This window comes from Salmo salar, chromosome ssa01 (assembly GCF_905237065.1).
Source record: "Salmo salar chromosome ssa01, Ssal_v3.1, whole genome shotgun sequence".
NCBI lineage: Eukaryota > Metazoa > Chordata > Actinopteri > Salmoniformes > Salmonidae > Salmo > Salmo salar.
The window spans coordinates 157290883-157311715 of record NC_059442.1 but is presented as its reverse complement, the minus strand read 5'-3'; the positions used below and the strand labels follow the sequence as shown (position 1 = coordinate 157311715).

Genomic DNA, 20833 nt, shown 5'->3' with positions numbered 1-20833 from the left:
CAATAGCAGAGGTGCATAAAGATGTTGGCCCACAAGTCCTTGTTTTAAGTGTGTGTATGTGTCAGCCAAAATGTTGAAAACAGTCTCAATGCTCAAAACGCTATGGTGCTAAAAACAGCCACAAAATAAAAACTGGATTATAAAGAGGAATTTATTACTGGATTATAAAGAGGAATTTATTCATCATTTAAAAATAATAATAATTCTAGAGTATTTTACTGTACACTTCATGTGCATCACAGCAGGCTGCTGAGAGGAGAACTGCTCATAATAATGGCCGGAAAGGAGAAATTGGAATGGCATCAAACACATAGAAACCATATGTTTGATGTATTTGATACCATTCCACTGATTCCGCTCTAGCCATTACCACAAGCCTGTCCTCCCAAATTAAGGTGCCACCAACCTCCTGTGATGTGCATAGTTTCCAGTGCTGGTTAAGTTGTTGGCTATCATCAAGGGAGAAATCAAAAAGCAGGACCCCTGATTTTGCTGACATCATTTCATTAGCTTTTTTTTATCATCATATTTAGTAGTTTTCTAAATAGTTCAGTATGCAGTAGTTACAAATGTATCAGTTTGATTTAGTAAGAGTGTAACAGTGAAAGACAAACACATTCATAATCAACCATTACTTGGAATTGTACCATGTTTCTATCCACTGATCATTCATAGAGCCTCTCTCTGGGGTGCATCTCAATAATGTGAAAAAAGGAAAGGAAACAAGGAAAGGAAGCTCCTTTAGAGTATGGAGATGTGTCCTCACAGCTGACTCCTGTGTTTCAGAGTATTCCTGATCCAATCAAACAGGTCCACATGTGTGTGAGCCAACTGTGTCACAGCACAGTAGTCAACCAGCAACTCATACAGCTCACCTGAAACAGGGGAGAGGAATCAATCAATCAAACTTGATTTACACGGCCACTAGGAGGATATGAGGTTTGACTAAACACAGTGAAGGGAAGGAGGACTTTCAGATCAGGTTCCACCTCCTGCAGTCTAATATTTACTATAGTTACTCACCCACTGTAGTTCTGTGTGTACTAACTCACCCACTGTAGTTCTGTGTGTACTAACTCACCCACTGTAGTTCTGTGTGTACTAACTCACCCACTGTAGTGCTGTGTGTACTAACTCACCCACTGTAGTTCTGTGTGTACTAACTCACCCACTGTAGTTCTGTGTGTACTAACTCACCCACTGTAGTTCTGTGTGTACTAACTCACCCACTGTAGTTCTGTGTGTACTAACTCACCCACTGTAGTTCTGTGTGTACTAACTCACCCACTGTAGTTCTGTGTGTACTAACTCACCCACTGTAGTTCTGTGTGTACTAACTCACCCACTGTAGTTCTGTGTGTACTAACTCACCCACTGTAGTTATGTGTGTACTAACTCACCCACTGTAGTTCTGTGTGTACTAACTCACCCACTGTAGTTCTGTGTGTACTAACTCACTCACTGTAGTTCTGTGTGTACTAACTCACCCACTGTAGTTCTGTGTGTACTAACTCACCCACTGTAGTTCTGTGTGTACTAACTCACCCACTGTAGTTATGTATGTACTAACTCACCCACTGTAGTTCTGTGTGTTCTAACTCATCCACTGTAGTTCTGTGTGTACTAACTCACCCACTGTAGTTCTGTGTGTACTAACTCACCCACTGTAGTTCTGTGTGTACTAACTCACCCACTGTAGTTCTGTGTGTACTAACTCACCCACTGTAGTTATGTGTGTACTAACTCACCCACTGTAGTTCTGAGTGTGACCAGTAGGTGGTGCATGTTCTTCAGCTCTCTCTCCAAGCTGAGGTTATTGAATGTGAAGAAGGCCACGCCCCTCTTGGCCCTGGCTGCAGCCATCAGCTGGATCAGAGCTGGGAGGGGAAAAACAACCAATCTGATCACAGTATTATTTTGTGTGAATTTTCAGAGTGGGTCTCTGTGGAATATCCTGTGGGTAGAGTTGAGTTAGTGTTTGGGGGGTTAGGAGCCAGGGTCAACAGTTAGGGGTACCTTTAACTTAAGGGTCAGCGGTTAACAGTTAGGGGTACCTTTAAGTAAGGGGTTAACAGTTAGGGGTACCTTTAAGTAAGGGGTTAACAGTTAGGGGTAGATTTAAGTAAGGGGTTAACAGTTAGGGGTACCTTTAAGTAAGGGGTTAACAGTTAGGGGTACCTTTAAGTAAGGGGTTAACAGTTAGGGGTACCTTTAAGTAAGGGGTTAACAGTTAGGGGTAGCTTTAAGTAAGGGGTTAACAGTTAGAGGTACCTTTAAGTAAGGGGTTAATAGTTAGGGGTACCTTTAAGTAAGGGGTTAACAGTTAAGAGTACCTTTAAGTAAGGGGTTAACAGTTAGGGGTACCTTTAACTTAAGGGTCAGCGGTTAACAGTTAGGGGTACCTTTAAGTAAGGGGTTAACAGTTAGGGGTACCTTTAAGTAAGGGGTTAACAGTTAGGGGTACCTTTAAGTAAGGGGTTAACAGTTAGAGGTACCTTTAACTTAAGGGTCAGCGGTTAACAGTTAGGGGTAGATTTAAGTAAGGGGTTAACAGTTAGGGGTACCTTTAAGTAAGGGGTTAACAGTTAAGAGTACCTTTAAGTAAGGGGTTAACAGTTAGGGGTACCTTTAAGTAAGGGGTTAACAGTTAGAGGTACCTTTAACTTAAGGGTCAGCGGTTAACAGTTAGGGGTACCTTTAAGTAAGGGGTTAACAGTTAGGGGTACCTTTAAGTAAGGGGTTAATAGTTAGGGGTACCTTTAAGTAAGGGGTTAACAGTTAGGGGTAGCTTTAAGTAAGGGGTTAACAGTTAGAGGTACCTTTAAGTAAGGGGTTAATAGTTAGGGGTACCTTTAAGTAAGGGGTTAACAGTTAAGAGTACCTTTAAGTAAGGGGTTAACAGTTAGGGGTACCTTTAAGTAAGGGGTTAACAGTTAGGGGTACCTTTAAGTAAGGGGTTAACAGTTAGGGGTACCTTTAAGTAAGGGGTTAACAGTTAGGGGTACCTTTAAGTAAGGGGTTAACAGTTAGGGGTACCTTTAAGTAAGGGGTTAACAGTTAGAGGTACCTTTAAGTAAGGGGTTAACAGTTAGGGGTACCTTTAAGTAAGGGGTTAATAGTTAGGGGTACCTTTAAGTAAGGGGTTAACAGTTAAGAGTACCTTTAAGTAAGGGGTTAACAGTTAGGGGTACCTTTAAGTAAGGGGTTAACAGTTAGGGGTAGATTTAAGTAAGGGGTTAATAGTTAGGGGTACCTTTAAGTAAGGGGTTAACAGTTAAGGGTACCTTTAAGTAAGGGGTTAACAGTTAAGAGTACCTTTAAGTAAGGGGTTAACAGTTTGGGGTACCTTTAAGTAAGGGGTTAACAGTTAAGAGTACCTTTAAGTAAGGGGTTAACAGTTAGGGGTACCTTTAAGTAAGGGGTTAATAGTTAGGGGTACCTTTAAGTAAGGGGTTAACAGTTAGGGGTACCTTTAAGTAAGGGGTTAATAGTTAGGGGTACCTTTAAGTAAGGGGTTAACAGTTAAGAGTACCTTTAAGTAAGGGGTTAACAGTTAGGGGTACCTTTAACTTAAGGGTCAGCGGTTAACAGTTAGGGGTACCTTTAAGTAAGGGGTTAACAGTTAGGGGTACCTTTAAGTAAGGGGTTAACAGTTAAGAGTACCTTTAAGTAAGGGGTTAACAGTTAGGGGTACCTTTAAGTAAGGGGTTAACAGTTAAGGGTACCTTTAAGTAAGGGGTTAATAGTAAGGGGTACCTTTAAGTAAGGGGTTAACAGTTAAGGGTACCTTTAAGTAAGGGGTTAACAGTTAGGGGTAGATTTAAGTAAGGGGTTAACAGTTAGGGGTACCTTTAAGTAAGGGGTTAACAGTTAGGGGTACCTTTAAGTAAGGGGTTAACAGTTTGGGGTACCTTTAAGTAAGGGGTTAATAGTTAGGGGTACCTTTAAGTAAGGGGTTAACAGTTAGGGGTACCTTTAAGTAAGGGGTTAATAGTTAGGGGTACCTTTAAGTAAGGGGTTAACAGTTAAGAGTACCTTTAAGTAAGGGGTTAACAGTTAGGGGTACCTTTAAGTAAGGGGTTAATAGTTAGGGGTACCTTTAAGTAAGGGGTTAACAGTTAGGGGTAGATTTAAGTAAGGGGTTAACAGTTAGGGGTACCTTTAAGTAAGGGGTTAACAGTTAGGGGTACCTTTAAGTAAGGGGTTAATAGTTAGGGGTACCTTTAAGTAAGGGGTTAACAGTTAGGGGTACCTTTAAGTAAGGGGTTAACAGTTAAGAGTACCTTTAAGTAAGGGGTTAATAGTTAGGGGTACCTTTAAGTAAGGGGTTAACATTTAGGGGTACCTTTAAGTAAGGGGTTAACAGTTAGGGGTACCTTTAAGTAAGGGGTTAACAGTTAGGGGTACCTTTAAGCAAGGGGTTAACAGTTAGGGGTACCTTTAAGTTTGTGGTCTCCATTGAAGGCTCCGCAGCCCCAGTTGCCCGTGGCGATGTCAGGAAGGAAGTCTGGGTGAGTGTTGTCATCTGCCTTAAAGCCACAGTACGCCTGAGGGAGGATATTACAGGAGACCACCGACATCAGATTTATCTCCAGCCCTGCTCTAGCTAGCACACCTGATTCAACTAATCAGCTGTAATCTGGCCCCTACAGGAGAGGAGGGTTGTCTCTCACCTTGTTGAGTTCCCTGGTGACCTGTTTCATGTTGTACTGTTCTCTCTGGTTTCTGAAGTGGAGAGCATCCATGGCCACAATCTGCCTGTGTAGCCTCTGCCACTCATCCCTGCAAACACAGGCAGAGCAATCAGGGATTTTAGCGGGTACGTGAGTGAGTGAGTGAGTGTGTGTGTGAGTGAGTGAGTGAGTGAGTGAGATAGTGAGTGAGTGAGCTCACCTCTCAATGTTGTCTCTGTGAGGCCCTACCCACTTAAAAGTGTCGCTGTAGCCACTGTACTGACTGAACTGTTGAGAACCTACAGAGAGAGAGAGAGATGTGAAGGAGGGAAAGGGAGAGGAGGAGAGATGATATTACCTGTGATCACACACACACACCTGTGATGAAGAGACACTCATTGTCTCCTAGTTTCTCAGTGAAGAGTCGAGATACGATGAGTTCTGGGTTCATCAGGAACAGAATCTCCTCCTGAACCAGACCTGAGCCCAACACTCCACCTCCTATCATGTTACAGGCAAAGTCCACCTGCAACACACACACACACACACACACACACACACACACACACACACACACACACACACACACACACACACACACACACACACACACACACACACACACAAATTCCGTCCCATTCAAAAGCCTATTTTCCCTAACCCCTAAACCTAACCTTAACCCAACTAACAAAATGTCCCCAGTTGTGGGGACTTCTGGTTCCTGGAAGTATAGTTAAACACGTCCACAGCATTACACACACATATATTATTACACATATACAAACTACCACCACACACACACGCACACACACACACACACACACACACACACACACACACACACACACACACACACACACACACACACACACACACACACACACACACACACACACACACACACACACACACACACACCTGTAGCATCCCTGCTCCCTGTTCCTCTATGCAGCCTGCTGAGGTGACGTGGAGTTTAGGAACAGTCTCCTTACAACTGACACACAGAGAAAGACAAGAGGGGACATATTAAGTTTGTCTGTGTGTTTGTGTGTGTGTGCGCGTGCGCGTGCGCATGTGTGTGTGTGTGTGTGTGTGTGTGTGTGCATGTGTGTGTGAGTTCACCTCCTCCAGTTGGGCATGTCTCTGTCTCTGATGTAGCGCCTCTCAAAGGTCACCAGTCCACTGGGCCTGGTCGCTGTCATGGCAACAACAAGGGTTAAAGTTCAGACAGGTAAATCTGGTTCCCACAGCAACTATTATCAGAGGGTATTCCTCATCGACACTCATCAGACAGTCTTAAATAGGTTCCTGTAACCTACATAATACACTCATTCTGTACCCTACAGTACTTGTATTCCAGTCATTATAGTGACTATAGTAGTGTGTGGTAGTAACTTACCTGGGTCTGTGACAGTGTGGAAGTAATGAAGGAGGGCTCTCAGCTTCTCTCTCTTCCTCTCAGACCACTTTTCAAACAGACTGACAACACAGAGAGATAGAGTGGTCACATGTTATCATCTGTTGAAGTTGGAATACTTTGTGTTTGTCTCTATGTGTGTGTGGGTCCTCAGTGGAGTTTGTTGTGTGTGTTCTGACCTGTTAAAGTTGATGGTGGGGTAGTTGTGGTACTCTGCTCTGGGGTTGGGGGAGTTGCGGTGGGGGAAGGTGCAGTAGAAGGCGTTGGCCAGCAGACAAGCTATCTGACCCTGGGACAACGTGATGGACTGAGTCTGGCCCTTCTGGAGTAGAGGGATAGCCTACACACACACACACACACACACACACACACACACACACACACACACACGCACACACACACACACGCACGCACGCACGCACGCACGCACGCACGCAAGCGGACACACACACATTTAACCTTTTGGGGCTCGGGGGCAGTATTGAGTAGAGAACACACACCTTTACAATCTGTACCCTACATAGTACTGTCATGACTGTCCTGATCAGGTCAGGGTACAGGAGACCACCACCCTACAGATTATCTCCCAAAACCCCAACAGAGGAGGAGAGATCTAGGGGTCTGAAGATGTGGGGGTTTTATGACCCCTCACGCCATAATAAACCTTAGGCCACAGAGAAATTCCTTTGTCCTCACAATGGAATTCTGGCCTCAGAACATTAAACATGCAATAAAGGGACTTTGGAACAATGGTTTCCGTCAGCCACAATGGTGGTCATGACGAGAGGTGGAATATGAAAATGTATGTAACTTTTGAATTGTTATTAAAGGTTAAGAGATGACGTTATTATGAAAACATTGTACCTTTAAGAGTTTTCCCAGTATATGCCTGATGTTTATACATTGTACGTTGTGTGGAAAATATCCAAATCAAAGAGAATGTTTTGGTAAAGATGAGATGTGAAGGTAGTGTCTAAAATAGGATTTTAGTCAAATCTAGGCCTTGCCCCTTAACTTGGTCCGCCCAGAGAATTGCCCTAAAGGCGGTTACGCCCACTTCTGACCTGAGGGTATAAGACAGGAGAGTGAAGAATTAACATAGGAGACTAATTGACCCCAAGCTGCAGCGAAGGTCTAACAAAGTCAACGAACCCCAAAACGAAACACAAGGTTGAAGACAAAGAAATATTTTTCTACACGAGCTACGGACGAGTAGCTGTGTCTAAGCGGGTGAATTCAAGCCGAACCACCTCCACTCCCCATTGAATCGTGGTATATACACCGTTCGAGTCCGAAGCTGTGAGCTCTGAGCTACAGAGCTGTCTGTCCTCAGAAGACCCCTTTCAGATCAAGGGCGAGGGATCAGACCACTAAGCCAAGAAGGACACTGACATCGTGAGGACAACCAGAGAGTTGCGCCGGAGAAGTGCGTCATTGAGAAGCCTAAACGACCCACGCGGAGCTTCCCACCTGAGACCTGCAACACGTAATTACATCATTATATTCTGACCCATAAGAGCGGCAGTTCGGGGCAAGGCTAGGTTTAAATAAGCATGGCTGACAAATGAACCCAAATGTATATTTCTCTCGTGTACTTTCTTGGTTTCTCTCTCTTCTAAATCCCCATTTTGGGTAACACGTGGCATAGTGTGTTGGCCCGTTATACTAAGTCCTTATCAATAGCTATACTGTGTTTTGTGTATGTGTATTTTTATCATCATTTTAGCTTGCTAGTAAATAAATAATCAACTAAGATTGGTGTGGTAAACTCATTGGTGAAGCCCGGGTCCGTGCAGATTCCCAGATTATGCGACGTTCAGAATGAGACTGTAGAGGAAATTGATTAATTTAGCGACTGTTGTAAAATCGATATTCTGATATCCTTTGAGTTAATTTGGGAAATAGAAACTCAATCAAAATACTGTTCCCATGGTGCCCCAGGTTGATGAGTTAATAATTGCTTGATTCAGTGCTTAATTCATTTAATCACGCAATTATAAACCGTTAATCATTCGATGAGCAACAGTCGTCACATTAACTAATACAACGTCACGACAGTACACTACATCTGTACCCTACATAGTACACTATCGCTGTACCCTACATGGTATACTACCTCTGTACCCTACATAGTACACTACCTCTGTACCCTACATAGTACACTACCTCTGTACCCTACATAGTACACGACATCTGTACCCTACATAGTACACTACCTCTGTACCCTACATAGTACACTACCTCTGTACCCTACATAGTACACTACCTCTGTACTCTACATAGTACACTATCTCTGTACCCTACATAGTACACTATCTCTGTACCATACATGGTACACTACCTCTGTACCCTACATAGTACACTATCTCTGTACCCTACATAGTACACTACCTCTGTACCCTACATAGTACACTATCATTGTACCCTACATAGTACACTACCTCTGTACTCTACATAGTACACTATCTCTGAACCCTACACAGTACACTACCTCTGTACTCTACATAGTACACTACCTCTGTACCCTACATAGTACACTACCTCTGTACTCTACATAGTACACTACCTCTGTACCCTACATAGTACACTACCTCTGTACTCTACATAGTACACTACCTCTGTACCCTACATAGTACACTACCTCTGTACCCTACATAGTACACTATCTCTGTACTCTACATAGTACACTACCTCTGTACTCTACATAGTACACTACCTCTGTACTCTACATAGTACACTACCTCTGTACCCTACATAGTACACTACCTCTGTACTCTACATAGTACACTACCTCTGTACTCTACATAGTACACTACCTCTGTACTCTACATAGTACACTACCTCTGTACCCTACATAGTACACTACCTCTGTACTCTACATAGTACACTACCTCTGTACTCTACATAGTACACTACCTCTGTACCCTACATAGTACACTATCTCTGTACCCTACATAGTGCACTACCTCTGTACTCTACATAGTACACTACCTCTGTACCCTACATAGTACACTACCTCTGTACTCTACATAGTACACTACCTCTGTACCCTACATAGTACACTACCTCTGTACTCTACATAGTACACGATTTCTGTACTCTACATAGTCCTCTGTACCCTACATAGTACACTACCTCTGTACCCTACATAGTACACTACCTCTGTACCCTACATAGTACACTACCTCTGTACCCTACATAGTACACTATCTCTGTACTATACATAGTCCTCTGTACCCTACATAGTACACTACCTCTGTACCCTACATAGTCCTCTGTACCCTACATAGTACACTACCTCTGTACCCTACATAGTACACTACCTCTGTACCCTACATAGTACACTACCTCTGTACCCTACATAGTCCTCTGTACCCTACATAGTACACTACCTCTGTACCCTACATAGTACACTACCTCTGTACCCTGCATAGTACACTACCTCTGTACCCTGCATAGTATACTACCTCTGTACCCTAGATAGAACACTACCTCTGTACCCTACATAGTACACTACCTCTGTACCAATCATAGTACACTACCTCTGTACCCTTCATAATACACTACCTCTGTACCCTACATAGTACACTACCTCTGTACCCTACATATTACACTACCTCTGTACCCTACATAGTGCACTACCTCTTTACCCTACATAGTACACTACCTCTGTACCCACATAGTACACTACCTCTGTACCCTACATAATACACTACCTCTGTACCCTATTCCACTACCTCTGTACCCTACATAGTGGAGAGGGTGGAGAGGGTGGAGAGTTTTAAGTTCCTCGGCATAAACATCACGGACAATCTGAAATGGTCCACCCACACAGACAGTGTGGTGAAGAAGGCGCAGCAGCGCCTCTTCAACCTCAGGAGGCTGAAGAAATTCGGCTTGTCACCAAAAACACTCAAACTTTTACAGATGCACCATCGAGAGCATCCTGTCGGGCTGTATCACCGCCTGGTACGGCACCTGCTCCGCCCACAACCGTAAGGCTCTCCAGAGGGTAGTGAGGTCTGCACAACGCATCACCGGGTGCAAACTACCTGCCCTCCAGGACACCTACACCACCCGATGTCACAGGTAGGCCAAAAAGATCATCAAGGACAACAACCACCCGAGCCACTAACTGTTCACCCCGCTATCATCCAGAACGCGAGGTCAGGACAGGTGCATCAAAGCTGGAACCGAGAGACTGAAAAACAGTTTCTATCTCAAGGCCATAAGACTGTTAAACAGCCATTACTAGCATTGAGTGGCTGCTGCCAACATACTGACTCAACTCAAGCCACTTTAATAATGGGAAAATTGATGTAATCAATTTATCACTTGCAACTTTATATTATTTATATTAGATAATGTTTGCATACCCTACATTATTCATCTCATATGTATATACTGTACGCCATACCATCTACTGCATCTTGCCATCTTGATGTAATTAGATGGATCACTAGCCACAATGCCACTTTATATAATGTTTTCATAACCTACATTACTCATCTCATATGTATCTATACTGTACTCTATGCCATCCTGATGTAATGTATCACTAGCCACCTTAAACAATGCTGCTTTATATGTTTTCATACCCTACATTACTCATCTCATATGTATATACTGTACTCCATACCATCTATTACATCTTGCCTACGCCGTTCGGCGATCACTCATTTATATATTTTTATGTACATATTCGTATTCATTCCTTTACACTTGTGTGTACAAGGTAGTTGTTGTGGAATTGTTAGATTACTCGTTAGATATTACTGCATGGTCGGAACTAGAAGCACAAGCATTTCGCTACACTTGCATTAACAGCTGCTAACCATGTATATGTGACAAATGTGATTTGATTTGATTTGATTTAGTACACTACCTCTGTACCCTACATAGTACACTACCTCTGTACCCTACATAACACACTACCTCTGTATCCTACATAACACACTACCTCTGTACCCTACATAACACACTACCTCTGTGCCCTACATAACACACTACCTCTGTGCCCTACATAGTACACTACCTCTGTGCCCTACATGGTACACTACCTCTGTGCCCTACATGGTACACTACCTCTGTGCACTACATGGTACACTACCTCTGTACCCTACATGGTACACTACCTCTGTACCCTACATAGTACACTACCTCTGTACCCTACATAGTACACTACCTCTGTGCCCTACATGGTACACTACCTCTGTACCCTACATAGTACACTACCTCTGTACCCTATTACACTACCTCTGTACCCTACATCGTACACTACCTCTGTACCCTACATAGTTAACTACCTCTGTACCCTACATAGTACACTACCTCTGTATCCTATTACACTACCTCTGTATCCTACATAGTACACTACCTCTGTACCCTACATAGTACACTACCTCTGTACCCTACATAGTACACTATCTCTGTACCCTACATCGTACACTACCTCTGTACCCTACATCGTACACTACCTCTGTACCCTACATAGTACACTACCTCTGTACCCTACATAGTACACTACCTCTGTACCCTACATAGTACACTACCTCTGTACCCTACATAGTGTACATAATGCAGTTCCTATGTTGTTACCTTCTTGATATAGTGAGGCAGGCTGGAGGCCAGCTCTGCTATCTTAGGAAAAACAGACATGTAGTATTTCTCTTCTTTGGGTGATTTCTAGAGGAGAGGGAAAGGAGAATATATCATTGTAAAGGGGCTGTTTTGGTCCTGGATGCTGATTTGTTGATTGCAGGGAGTTATTCACCACAATCCCCGGGTAATGCCTGTTCCATTTGCATTATCCATGTGCATCCACTGTCCCACAGCCGAGCCAGGCAATTTATAAAGTTAATCTCCCATGGGAAAAAGTGTCAATACATTATTTTCCCATGCTACTAGGCTAGCATTTTGTTTGCAACAGCTGTGGTTTGTCTTAACCTTGCTGCCTGCCTCTCCAACTTGTGCAACAAAGTAGTATCTTTCAGCGATCTCCACTGTGCCATAGAGAGAATAAACATGAGACTTCTCAGCTCCTCTGAGCCAGGCCAATTCATTTATCAGCATCATTATAATGGATATATCAAAAATAAATGGCAATAGAAACAAACGTAAAACAAATGAAAATGGACATAGTTGGCTGTCATTTCAGCTGCTTGATGTGATTCTGTGTTAGCTTTAGCACTCTATTCAATCAGATCCACTTTAGCCGTCATCCGTATAATGGTTATTTTGACCGTGTCGGAGGTGGAACTGCGTTAGAGCTGTCTAATGCACAAGTGGGTCCTGGCATTATACCTAAAAAGGACATTGACAATAGCTGCATGGAGTCTCATTAAGTGAAGAGCATTTCGTATTATTCTGTATGTAAATCAGAGTCAACCATTTAGTTTGATATGTTATGTTACAAAAATGAAAGTAGGGTGGTTGGTCAGGGTGGATGGGTGTGCGTATAATGAGAACGTCTAGCAACCCAAAGGTTGCGAGTTCAAATCTCATCACGGACAACTTTAGCACTTTAGCTAACCCTTCACCTAACTCCTAAACTTAACCCTAACCCCTAGCCTAGCTAACGTTAGCGAGCTAGCTAACAACACCTAGCCACCTAGCTGGAATTCGTAACATATCATATGTTTTGAAAATTCATAACATATTGTACATTTTGAAAATTTAATACGAATTGGGATTTGTAACATACAGTATCATATTAGTGTTCATTGACTACAGCTCAGTGTTCAACATCATAGTGCCCTCAAAGCTCATCACTAAGCTAAGGACCCTGGGACAAAACACCTCCCACTGCAATTGGATCCTGGACTTCCTGACGGCCGCCCCCAGGTGGTAAAGCTAGGCAACAACACATCTGCCCCTCTGAACCTCAACCCGGGGGCCCCTCAGGGGTGCATGCTCAGTCCCCTCCTGTACATTTGACATTTCAGTCATTTTAGCAGACACTCTTATCCAGAGCGACTTACAGTAGTGAATGCATACATTTCATACATTTTTTCTCTGTACTGGTCCCCCGTGGGAATTGAACCCACAACCCTGGCGTTGCAAACACCATGCTCTACCAACTGAGCCACACGGGACCCCCTGTTCACCCATGACTGCTTGGCCAAGCACAACTCCAGCAACATCATTAAGTTTGCTGATGACACAACTGTGGTAGGCCTGATCACGACAACGATGAGACAGCCTATAGGGAGTAGGTCAGAGACCTGGCCATGTGGTGCCAGGAAAACAACCTCTCCCACAACGTGATCAAGACAAAAGAGATGATCGTGGACTACAGGAAAATGAGGGCCAGCATGCCCCCATTCTCATTGACGGGGCTGTAGTGGAGCAGGTTGAGAGCTTCAAGTTCCTTGGTGTCCACATCACCAACAAACTACCATGGTCCATACACACCAAGACAGTCGTGAAGAGGGTACGACAATGCTTATTCCCCCTCAGGAAACTGAAAAGATTTGGCATGGGCCCTCAGATCCTCAAAAAGTTCTAGAGCTGCCGAGAGCATCCTGACTGGTTGCATCACCACCTGGTACGGCAACTGCTCGCCCTCCGACTGTAAGGCACTACAGAGGGTAGTGCGTACGGCCCAGTACATCACTGGGGTAAAGCTTCCTGCCATCCAGGACCTCCATACCAGGCGGTGTCAGAGGTAGGCCCTAAAAATTGCCAAAGACTCCAGCCACCCAAGTCATAGACTGTTCTCTCTGCTACAGAATGGCAAGCGGTACTGGGCGCCAAGTCTCGGACCAAAAGGCTTCTAAGCAGCTTCAACCCCCAAGCCATAAGACTGCTTAACAGCTAATCAAATATCTACCCGGACTATTTGCATTGATCCCCCCACCTTATTACGCTGCTGCTACTCGCTGTTTGCATAGTCACTTTACCCCTACCTACACGTACATATTACCTCAATTACCTCGACTAACCTGTACCCCCGCACATTGACTCGGGACCGGTACTCCCTGTATATAGCCTCGTTATTGTTATTTTATTGTTGCACTTTTATTTTTTTACTTTAGTTTATTTAGTAAATATTTTCTTAACCCTTATTTTTCTTGAAACTGCATTGTTTGTTAAGGGCTTGTAAGTAAGCATTTTACGGTTTACACCTGTTGTATTTGGAGCATGTGACAAATAAAATTTGATTGGATACGAAATGGGTGAAGGACATCCACAAATGAATACATACCATACGAAACGTAACATATCATACTAAATGGAGTGTCTTGGATTTACCTACAGAATAATACGAAATACACTGAGATCAGGTTGCAATCCCATGCAGCCTTGTTTACAAATTGGAACACTGGAATATGTGAGATGTAATCTACACCTCAATTAGGATAATAGAAATCCTAAAAATGTTGTTGAATGATTTTTCAGTGTGAGCGTAATTATTTCCATACAGAATACACTTTCTCGTTCTGAATGCGAGTGAGATGGGTGTGACGATCGCAAGAGCAGTTGCTCACCAATTTGATGGCTTCAACCCAGTTCCACCTCCGACACCGCCAAAACATCTGATTGAATCTAGGCCTTAGTTGGTTAGCTAGCAAAGAAGAAGTAGCTAGCCTTCATGGCAACCTTTTTGCTTAGAACATTTGGATTGGACGACCAGCTTGTTTGGCTAGCAACTTCAGAATCTCAGAACTAACAACTGGATTTTGCCCGGACTATAATGTCTGGTGGAAAAATGAAATAAAACTAATTTACTTATTAAAATGACTTTTTCAATGAAAGCGTGTCGTTCGTCTTTGTTGGTAACCGTTTTACAAAAGCAATAAGGCCCTCAAACCCGGGAATTATTAGGAATAACACCCTCCTAAGGGCTGTTTCCCCGGCCCTCCGCTCCGTGTCGGGCCCCTCAGGTTCTCATGCCTTATTGCTTAATTCTACATAACAACACCATTAGAGGAAGTTGACATTCACAGTGAAGTGGTAACTGACCTTAACAAAGGTATGCAGGGCATCAAAGGACCATTGAGCTTCATACTTTGGGTTGTATTTCTTTATGGCTTTCTAAGTGGAGAGAAACATGTAGATCACAGTTAAACAGTACTGGTCAAACATGCTAACCCCTCCTTAACTGTTACCCCAAACCCAGGTTAACATGAGGAGGCATGTTAGGAAATGTTAGGATAATAGAGTCGTGTTAGGAAATGTTAGGATGATGGAGACATGTTAGGAAATGTTAGGATAATAGAGGCATGTTAGGAAATGTTAGGATAATAGAGGCATGTTAGCAAATGTTAGGATAATAGAGTCGTGTTAGGATGATGGAGGCATGTTAGGAAATGTTAGGATAATATAGGCATGTTAGGAAATGTTAGGATAATAGAGGCATGTTAGGAAATGTTAGGATAATGGAGGCATGTTAGGAAATGTTAGGATAATAGAGGCATGTTAAGAAATGTTAGGATAATAGAGGCATGTTAGGAAATGTTAGGATGATGGCGGCATGTTAGGAAATGTTAGGATGATGGAGGCATGTTAGGAAATGTTAGGATGATGGAGGCATGTTAGGAAATGTTAGGATAATGGAGGCATGTTAGGAAATGTTAGGATAATAGAGGCATGTTAGGAAATGTTAGGATGATGGAGGCATGTTAGGAAATGTTAGGATAATAGAGCCATGTTAGGAAATGTTAGGATGATGGAGTCATGTTAGGAAATGTTAGGATAATGGAGGTGTGTGTGTGTGTGTCGTACCTCTACGTCACCCACTGATGCAGTGGTCTTCTTGGCCAGACTCTCCAGCTGTTCAGAGACCACCTCCCACCGACTTTGCTCAGAGCTGGTTACCTGGGAAAAGTCAATCAACCAGCTAACCAATAAACCAACTAACCATTCAAGCAAATGACCAATCAACCAACTAACCAATCAACTACCTTAACGCTCAACCAACTAACAAATCAATAATTCAGCCAGCAAACCAATCAATCAATTAACCAATCAACCAATCAATCAATAAACCAATGTATGCATTCACTACTGTAAGTCGCTCTGGATAAGAGCGTCTGCTAAATGACTAAAATGTAAATGTAATCGACAAATAATGTATCTATCATCAGTAAATGAATGAATCAATGAACCCACCCATCCAGTCTTGATGAGGCTTTCTGGTGAGCAGGGCATCTTAACAAAGTCACTGTGCCATACATGATGTCCAGACTGAGGTGTCAATGTCCTTTTATGGTTGAACTCATTCACCTGAATAGGGAGGTAGACAGAGACATGAATGAACACTGAGAGAGAGCAATGATTTCAACACTCCTTGTAGTTTATTTTCTGGTGTAAAGATCCAGGTCACTCTCAGTCGCTTTAAAAACTATATTTTTCATTAAGCTAGACTGTTTTAACTATCTCACTCTACCTCCTCATTCTCTCCATAATCACAAACAAAGACACCACAGTTATTCAGACCAGACAGAGCGATGCCAGAGAGTCTTACATCTATGAGGACGTTGTGAGTTCTGCTGAAGGACAGCTGCTCCAGCTCCACGTGACACTGAGGGACTTTCTTCAGCTCAGAGAGAGAGCAGCACGACCTCTTCTCCTCCTCATCCCTCACTCCTCTCGTTCCATCCCTCTCGCTTTCCCACCCTATATCCATTGCTTCTTCCCTCGCCCCCTCCATCTCTCTTTCCCTTCCTCCATCCCTCTCTCTTTCCCTTCCGCCATTCCTCTCTCCTTTGCTCGCTCCATCCCTGTCTCTTTCCCTTCCTCCATCCCTCTCTCTTTCAGTTGTTCCATCCCTCTCTCCTACCCTTGCTCCATCCATTTCAACTTCCCTCCCTCCATCCCTCTTTTTCTCACTTTCCATTTCCTTATGTTTCTGTCTTTCTTTCTCTTTCTCCCTTTCTCCATCCCTTTCTCTCTCACTGTCTCCGTGCAGTGATTTGGTGACCGGAGTGTTGTCAATATCGACCAGGTTTCCAACAGGGAACTCGCTGCTTGGGCGGCGTTTGACCTCCTGACCCCTGTCCTTGTCCTCCATGGGGTCGTCTTGCTGTAGAGCAGCTTTCATCTGGGAGCTGTGGTTGTTATGACCTGCTATTCCTAGAGAGAGACAGAGAGACAGGAGGACACAGGATGACAATTTGATGCTGTATTTGATAGCTGTAGGACCTTCAATAAGAATAAGTTGATGTTATTATAATCAATCGGTTAAACTTTAATTGCCCCCAGAGGGAAATTTGGTTTGTGAGCAGCGGTAACATGATAGAAATAGTTAATTCAATAGTTAAGAAAGGTAAGAGATTTTGTATTTAAGTAAAGGGCTTCGTTAACACAGGCAGCCCAATTCTGATCTTTTGCACAATTATTGGCAAACAATCTGATCTGATTGTTCAAAAGACAAATAATTGGGCAAAAGATCAGAATTGGACAGCTTGTTTAAACGCAGATTTGGTATTTCCAACCCACCTGTAGTGGAGATCTTGGTCCATTCTCCTTTAAGGAGGTCTTCTACTTTCTCTCTCAACTCAGACACAGACTTACTCACATCTCCAAAGTACTGAAGAGGAAAGACACCGATGCTGGGCAAGTCTGAAGATACACTGGGACTAGAGAGAGACTGATAACTCTGGACACAGAGAGAGAGAGAGAGAGAGAGAGAGAGAGAGAGAGAGATTTACATTACTGTAACTTCATATTCATATCATGTATAGGTCTAACAAGACAGTATAGTTACCTGAAGGAAATGGATGTGATCCTCTGTGTGTGAGAGCTGCTCCAGCTCAGCATCTCTCCTCCTCAGCTCAACTATCTCCTGCTCCAGTTGCTCCAGGAGTCCTTCAGCTCGACTCACTTCAGCCTTCTCCTGGGCTCTGATCAGCTCCTTCACCTCGGAGCGCCTTTCCTCCATGGAGCGGATCAGCTCAGTAAAGATCTGATCACTGTCCTCCACGGCTGCATCTGCAGAACGCTGTAAGGAGAGAGAGAGGGAGAGAGAGAGGAGTACATTCCCACATATTCCCACTCTAACTGGGAATCCAGACAGCCCGTTCCCTACAGTGGGACTCAGACAGTGGGACTGAAGAGCGGCAGGAGATTAGGAAGTGCAGCTCAGTTTCCACCTCATTTTGTGGGCAGTGTGTCTTCTCTTGAGAGCCAGGTCTGCCTACGGCTGCCTTTCTCAATAGCAAGGCTATGCTCACTGAGTCTGTACATAGTCAAAGCATTTCTTATTGTTGGGTCAGTGACAGTAGTCACAGTGGTCAGGTATTCTGCCGCTGTGTACTCTCTGTTTATAGACAAATAGCTTTCTAGTTCAGTTTTTTTGTAAATTCTTTCCAGTCTCTCTCTCTCTCTCTCTCTCTCTCTCTCTCTCTCTCTCTCTCTCTCTCTCTCTCTCTCACTGATTGACTGGAGGAGGGAAGTGAAATGGTGCATCTCTTCTGGTCAATAATAATACTCACCTTAAGACACTCCACAGCTTGTTGGATCTCCTTCAGCACCTTCTCTCTCTCCTGAACTCTCTGCTGGACCTTCTGCTGTCTCATTCCCAGCTGACTCTGTGGAGAAACAGTCTTTATTGACCTACCAAGTTTTATATGTCCAATAAGTCATAGTAACGAACAGGATAGAAATGAATCTTGAGAAAGTCCCTTTGGAAAACTATGATCTATGTTGTTTGTTAAAAAAGGCCAGCCATCTTAACCTATTTTCTCACCTACATAACCTGTCAATCACTTAGCAAACAGTTACTACACAGTTGAATTCTTAGAGTTTTTACAGTACACAACACGAATCAGAGAGACTGAACATTGGCCTCATTAAAGCTCATTCAGAATGATGTTTTTTTACTTTAGAAAATGCTCATATCCAGAGTGACTTAGATGAGCAATTAGGGTCAAGTGCTTTGCTCAAGGGCATACTGACAGATTTTTCACCTAGTCGGCTCGGGGTTTCAAACCAGCAACCTTTCAATGCTATTAACCAGTAGGCTACCTGCCACCCGTATTCATAAGTCTTCTGCTGTGGATAGATGTAATTTGAATAACTATGTTTATTTCTCACTCCTATTAAACCAACCTTCCTACTTTGTCTTTATTTCTGTGTTTATCAGAGAGTTACCAACAAGTTGTTCTGGTCTAACCTGTATCTCAGTCCTCTCTGCTGCAGCTGACACTGTATCATGGCCTTTATGTTTATCCATCAGACAATGATAACAGATCCACTGTTGATCGGTACGACAGTAAACCTCCAGCAGTTGGTCATGATGAGAGCAGATGTTCTCCTGTAGTTGTGCGGTGGCTTTGACCAGCTTGTGTTTCTTTAGTACAAGAACATCATTGTGATGTTGGAGGTGAGTCTCACAGTAAGACACCAGACACACCAGACAGGACATGAGGGCTTTCTGCTTTCTGGTCCCAGTGCAGTAATCACACGCCACATCTCCAGGTCCAGCATAGCACAGAGCAGGGGGAGCAGCCTGGAGTCCTGTCTTCTTCAGTGTCTCCACCACCTCAGCCAACATGTTGTTTTTCCTCAGAATAGGCCTTGGAGTGAAGGTCTGTCTGCACTGAGGACAGCTGTAGATGCCCTGGTCATCCTGATCCCAGTAGCCCTCAATACAGCTTCTACAGTAACTGTGTCCACAGGGAATAGCCACCGGCTCCTTCAGTAGATCCAGACAGACAGAACAACAGAACTGTTCCTTCTCCAGCAGAACTCCCTGCTGAGCCATTTAGACTGTTGTTGTTCACTCTCACACAGACAGACGACAGAGAGTCTCAGATCAGTTTCGTTTCCTCAGAAGAGAGTTTGTGGGAGGGGGAGGGACTTCCTGGTTCTGCTAGAGGGTGGAGTTAGAGAAACAGAGGGAGGAGACAGAGGGAGGGAGAGACAGAAAGAAATGAGAAAAGGTGTGTGTGTGTGTGTGTGTTTGTGTGTGTGGGGGGGGGGGGCATGTGCAGAAGGTAATAACCTCCTCTCTTTATGCCTGTTGTCTTCTCACAGTGATGAGCTCAGGGAGCTGGTATGTAGTGAGATTTCATGCAACCACAGACCACAAGACCACCATCCCACTAACAGCCCAACCCAAGACGCAGTCTCGCAGACACACACACACACACACACAGACAGACAGACAGACAGACAGACAGACAGACAGACAGACAGACAGACAGACAGACAGACAGACAGACAGACAGACAGACAGACAGACAGACAGACAGACAGACAGACAGACAGACAGACAGACAGACAGACAGAGACGCAGTCGCAGACAAAGTCACAGTAATAAATCAAATTGCATTTGTCACATGCTTCGTAAACAACAGGTGTGGACTAGCAGTGAAATGCTTACTTAGGGGCCCTTCCCAACAATGCAGAGAGAACAAAAATAGAGAAATAATAGAAAGTAAAACACTTAACAATAAAGGTAATAATAGATACACAATGAGTAATGATAAGTTGACTATATTCAAGGGGTATCAGTACCGAGTCGATGTGCAGGGGTACAATGTAATTGAGGCAGATACAGTTGAAGTCAGAAGTTTACATACGTTTAGGTTGGAGTCATTAAAACTCGTTTTTCAACCACTCCACAAATTTCTTGTTAACAAACTATAGTTTTGGCAAGTCGGTTAGGACATCTACTTTGTGCATGACACAAGTCATTTTTCCAACAATTGTTTACAGACATATTATTTCACTTATAATTCACTGTATCACAATTCCAGTGGGTCAGAAGTTTACATACACTAAGTTGACTGTGCCT

General features: G+C 43.6%; 1 protein-coding gene across 2 annotated transcripts; it reads right to left on the bottom strand.

Moving 5' to 3' along the window:
- Positions 1-133: 133 nt before the first annotated feature.
- LOC106568955 (uncharacterized) lies at positions 134-19861 on the bottom strand. 2 transcript variants are annotated; one of them, XM_045692980.1, is made up of 19 exons: positions 19208-19860; positions 18528-18623; positions 17801-18034; positions 17533-17692; positions 16559-17166; positions 16204-16317; positions 15817-15909; positions 15055-15126; positions 11689-11775; positions 6270-6430; positions 6073-6152; positions 5796-5868; positions 5592-5667; positions 5052-5199; positions 4894-4972; positions 4674-4782; positions 4439-4547; positions 1749-1877; positions 134-875 (listed from the first exon to the last, which is right to left on the bottom strand). In XM_045692980.1, exons 1-19 carry the CDS (start codon positions 19796-19798, stop codon positions 763-765), a joined length of 3132 nt encoding a protein of 1043 aa, XP_045548936.1. In that variant the 5' UTR covers positions 19799-19860; the 3' UTR covers positions 134-762. The 2 variants fall into 2 exon arrangements, with proteins under 2 accessions (XP_045548936.1, XP_045548939.1); XM_045692983.1 differs by lacking the exon at positions 11689-11775 and having other exon boundaries at positions 19208-19861.
- Between the last annotated feature and the right edge of the window lie 972 nt (positions 19862-20833).

Coding starts and splice junctions, on each gene's coding strand:
- LOC106568955 (XM_045692980.1), bottom strand. CDS start 19,798: ATGGCTCAGCAGGGAGTTCTGCTGGAGAAGGAACAGTTCTGTTGTTCT. Junction 18,624..19,207: donor CAGAGAGGACTGAGATACAG/GTTAGACCAGAA, acceptor GTTTCTCCACAG/AGTCAGCTGGGAATGAGACA. Junction 4,783..4,893: donor CACAGAGACAACATTGAGAG/GTGAGCTCACTC, acceptor CTGTGTTTGCAG/GGATGAGTGGCAGAGGCTAC.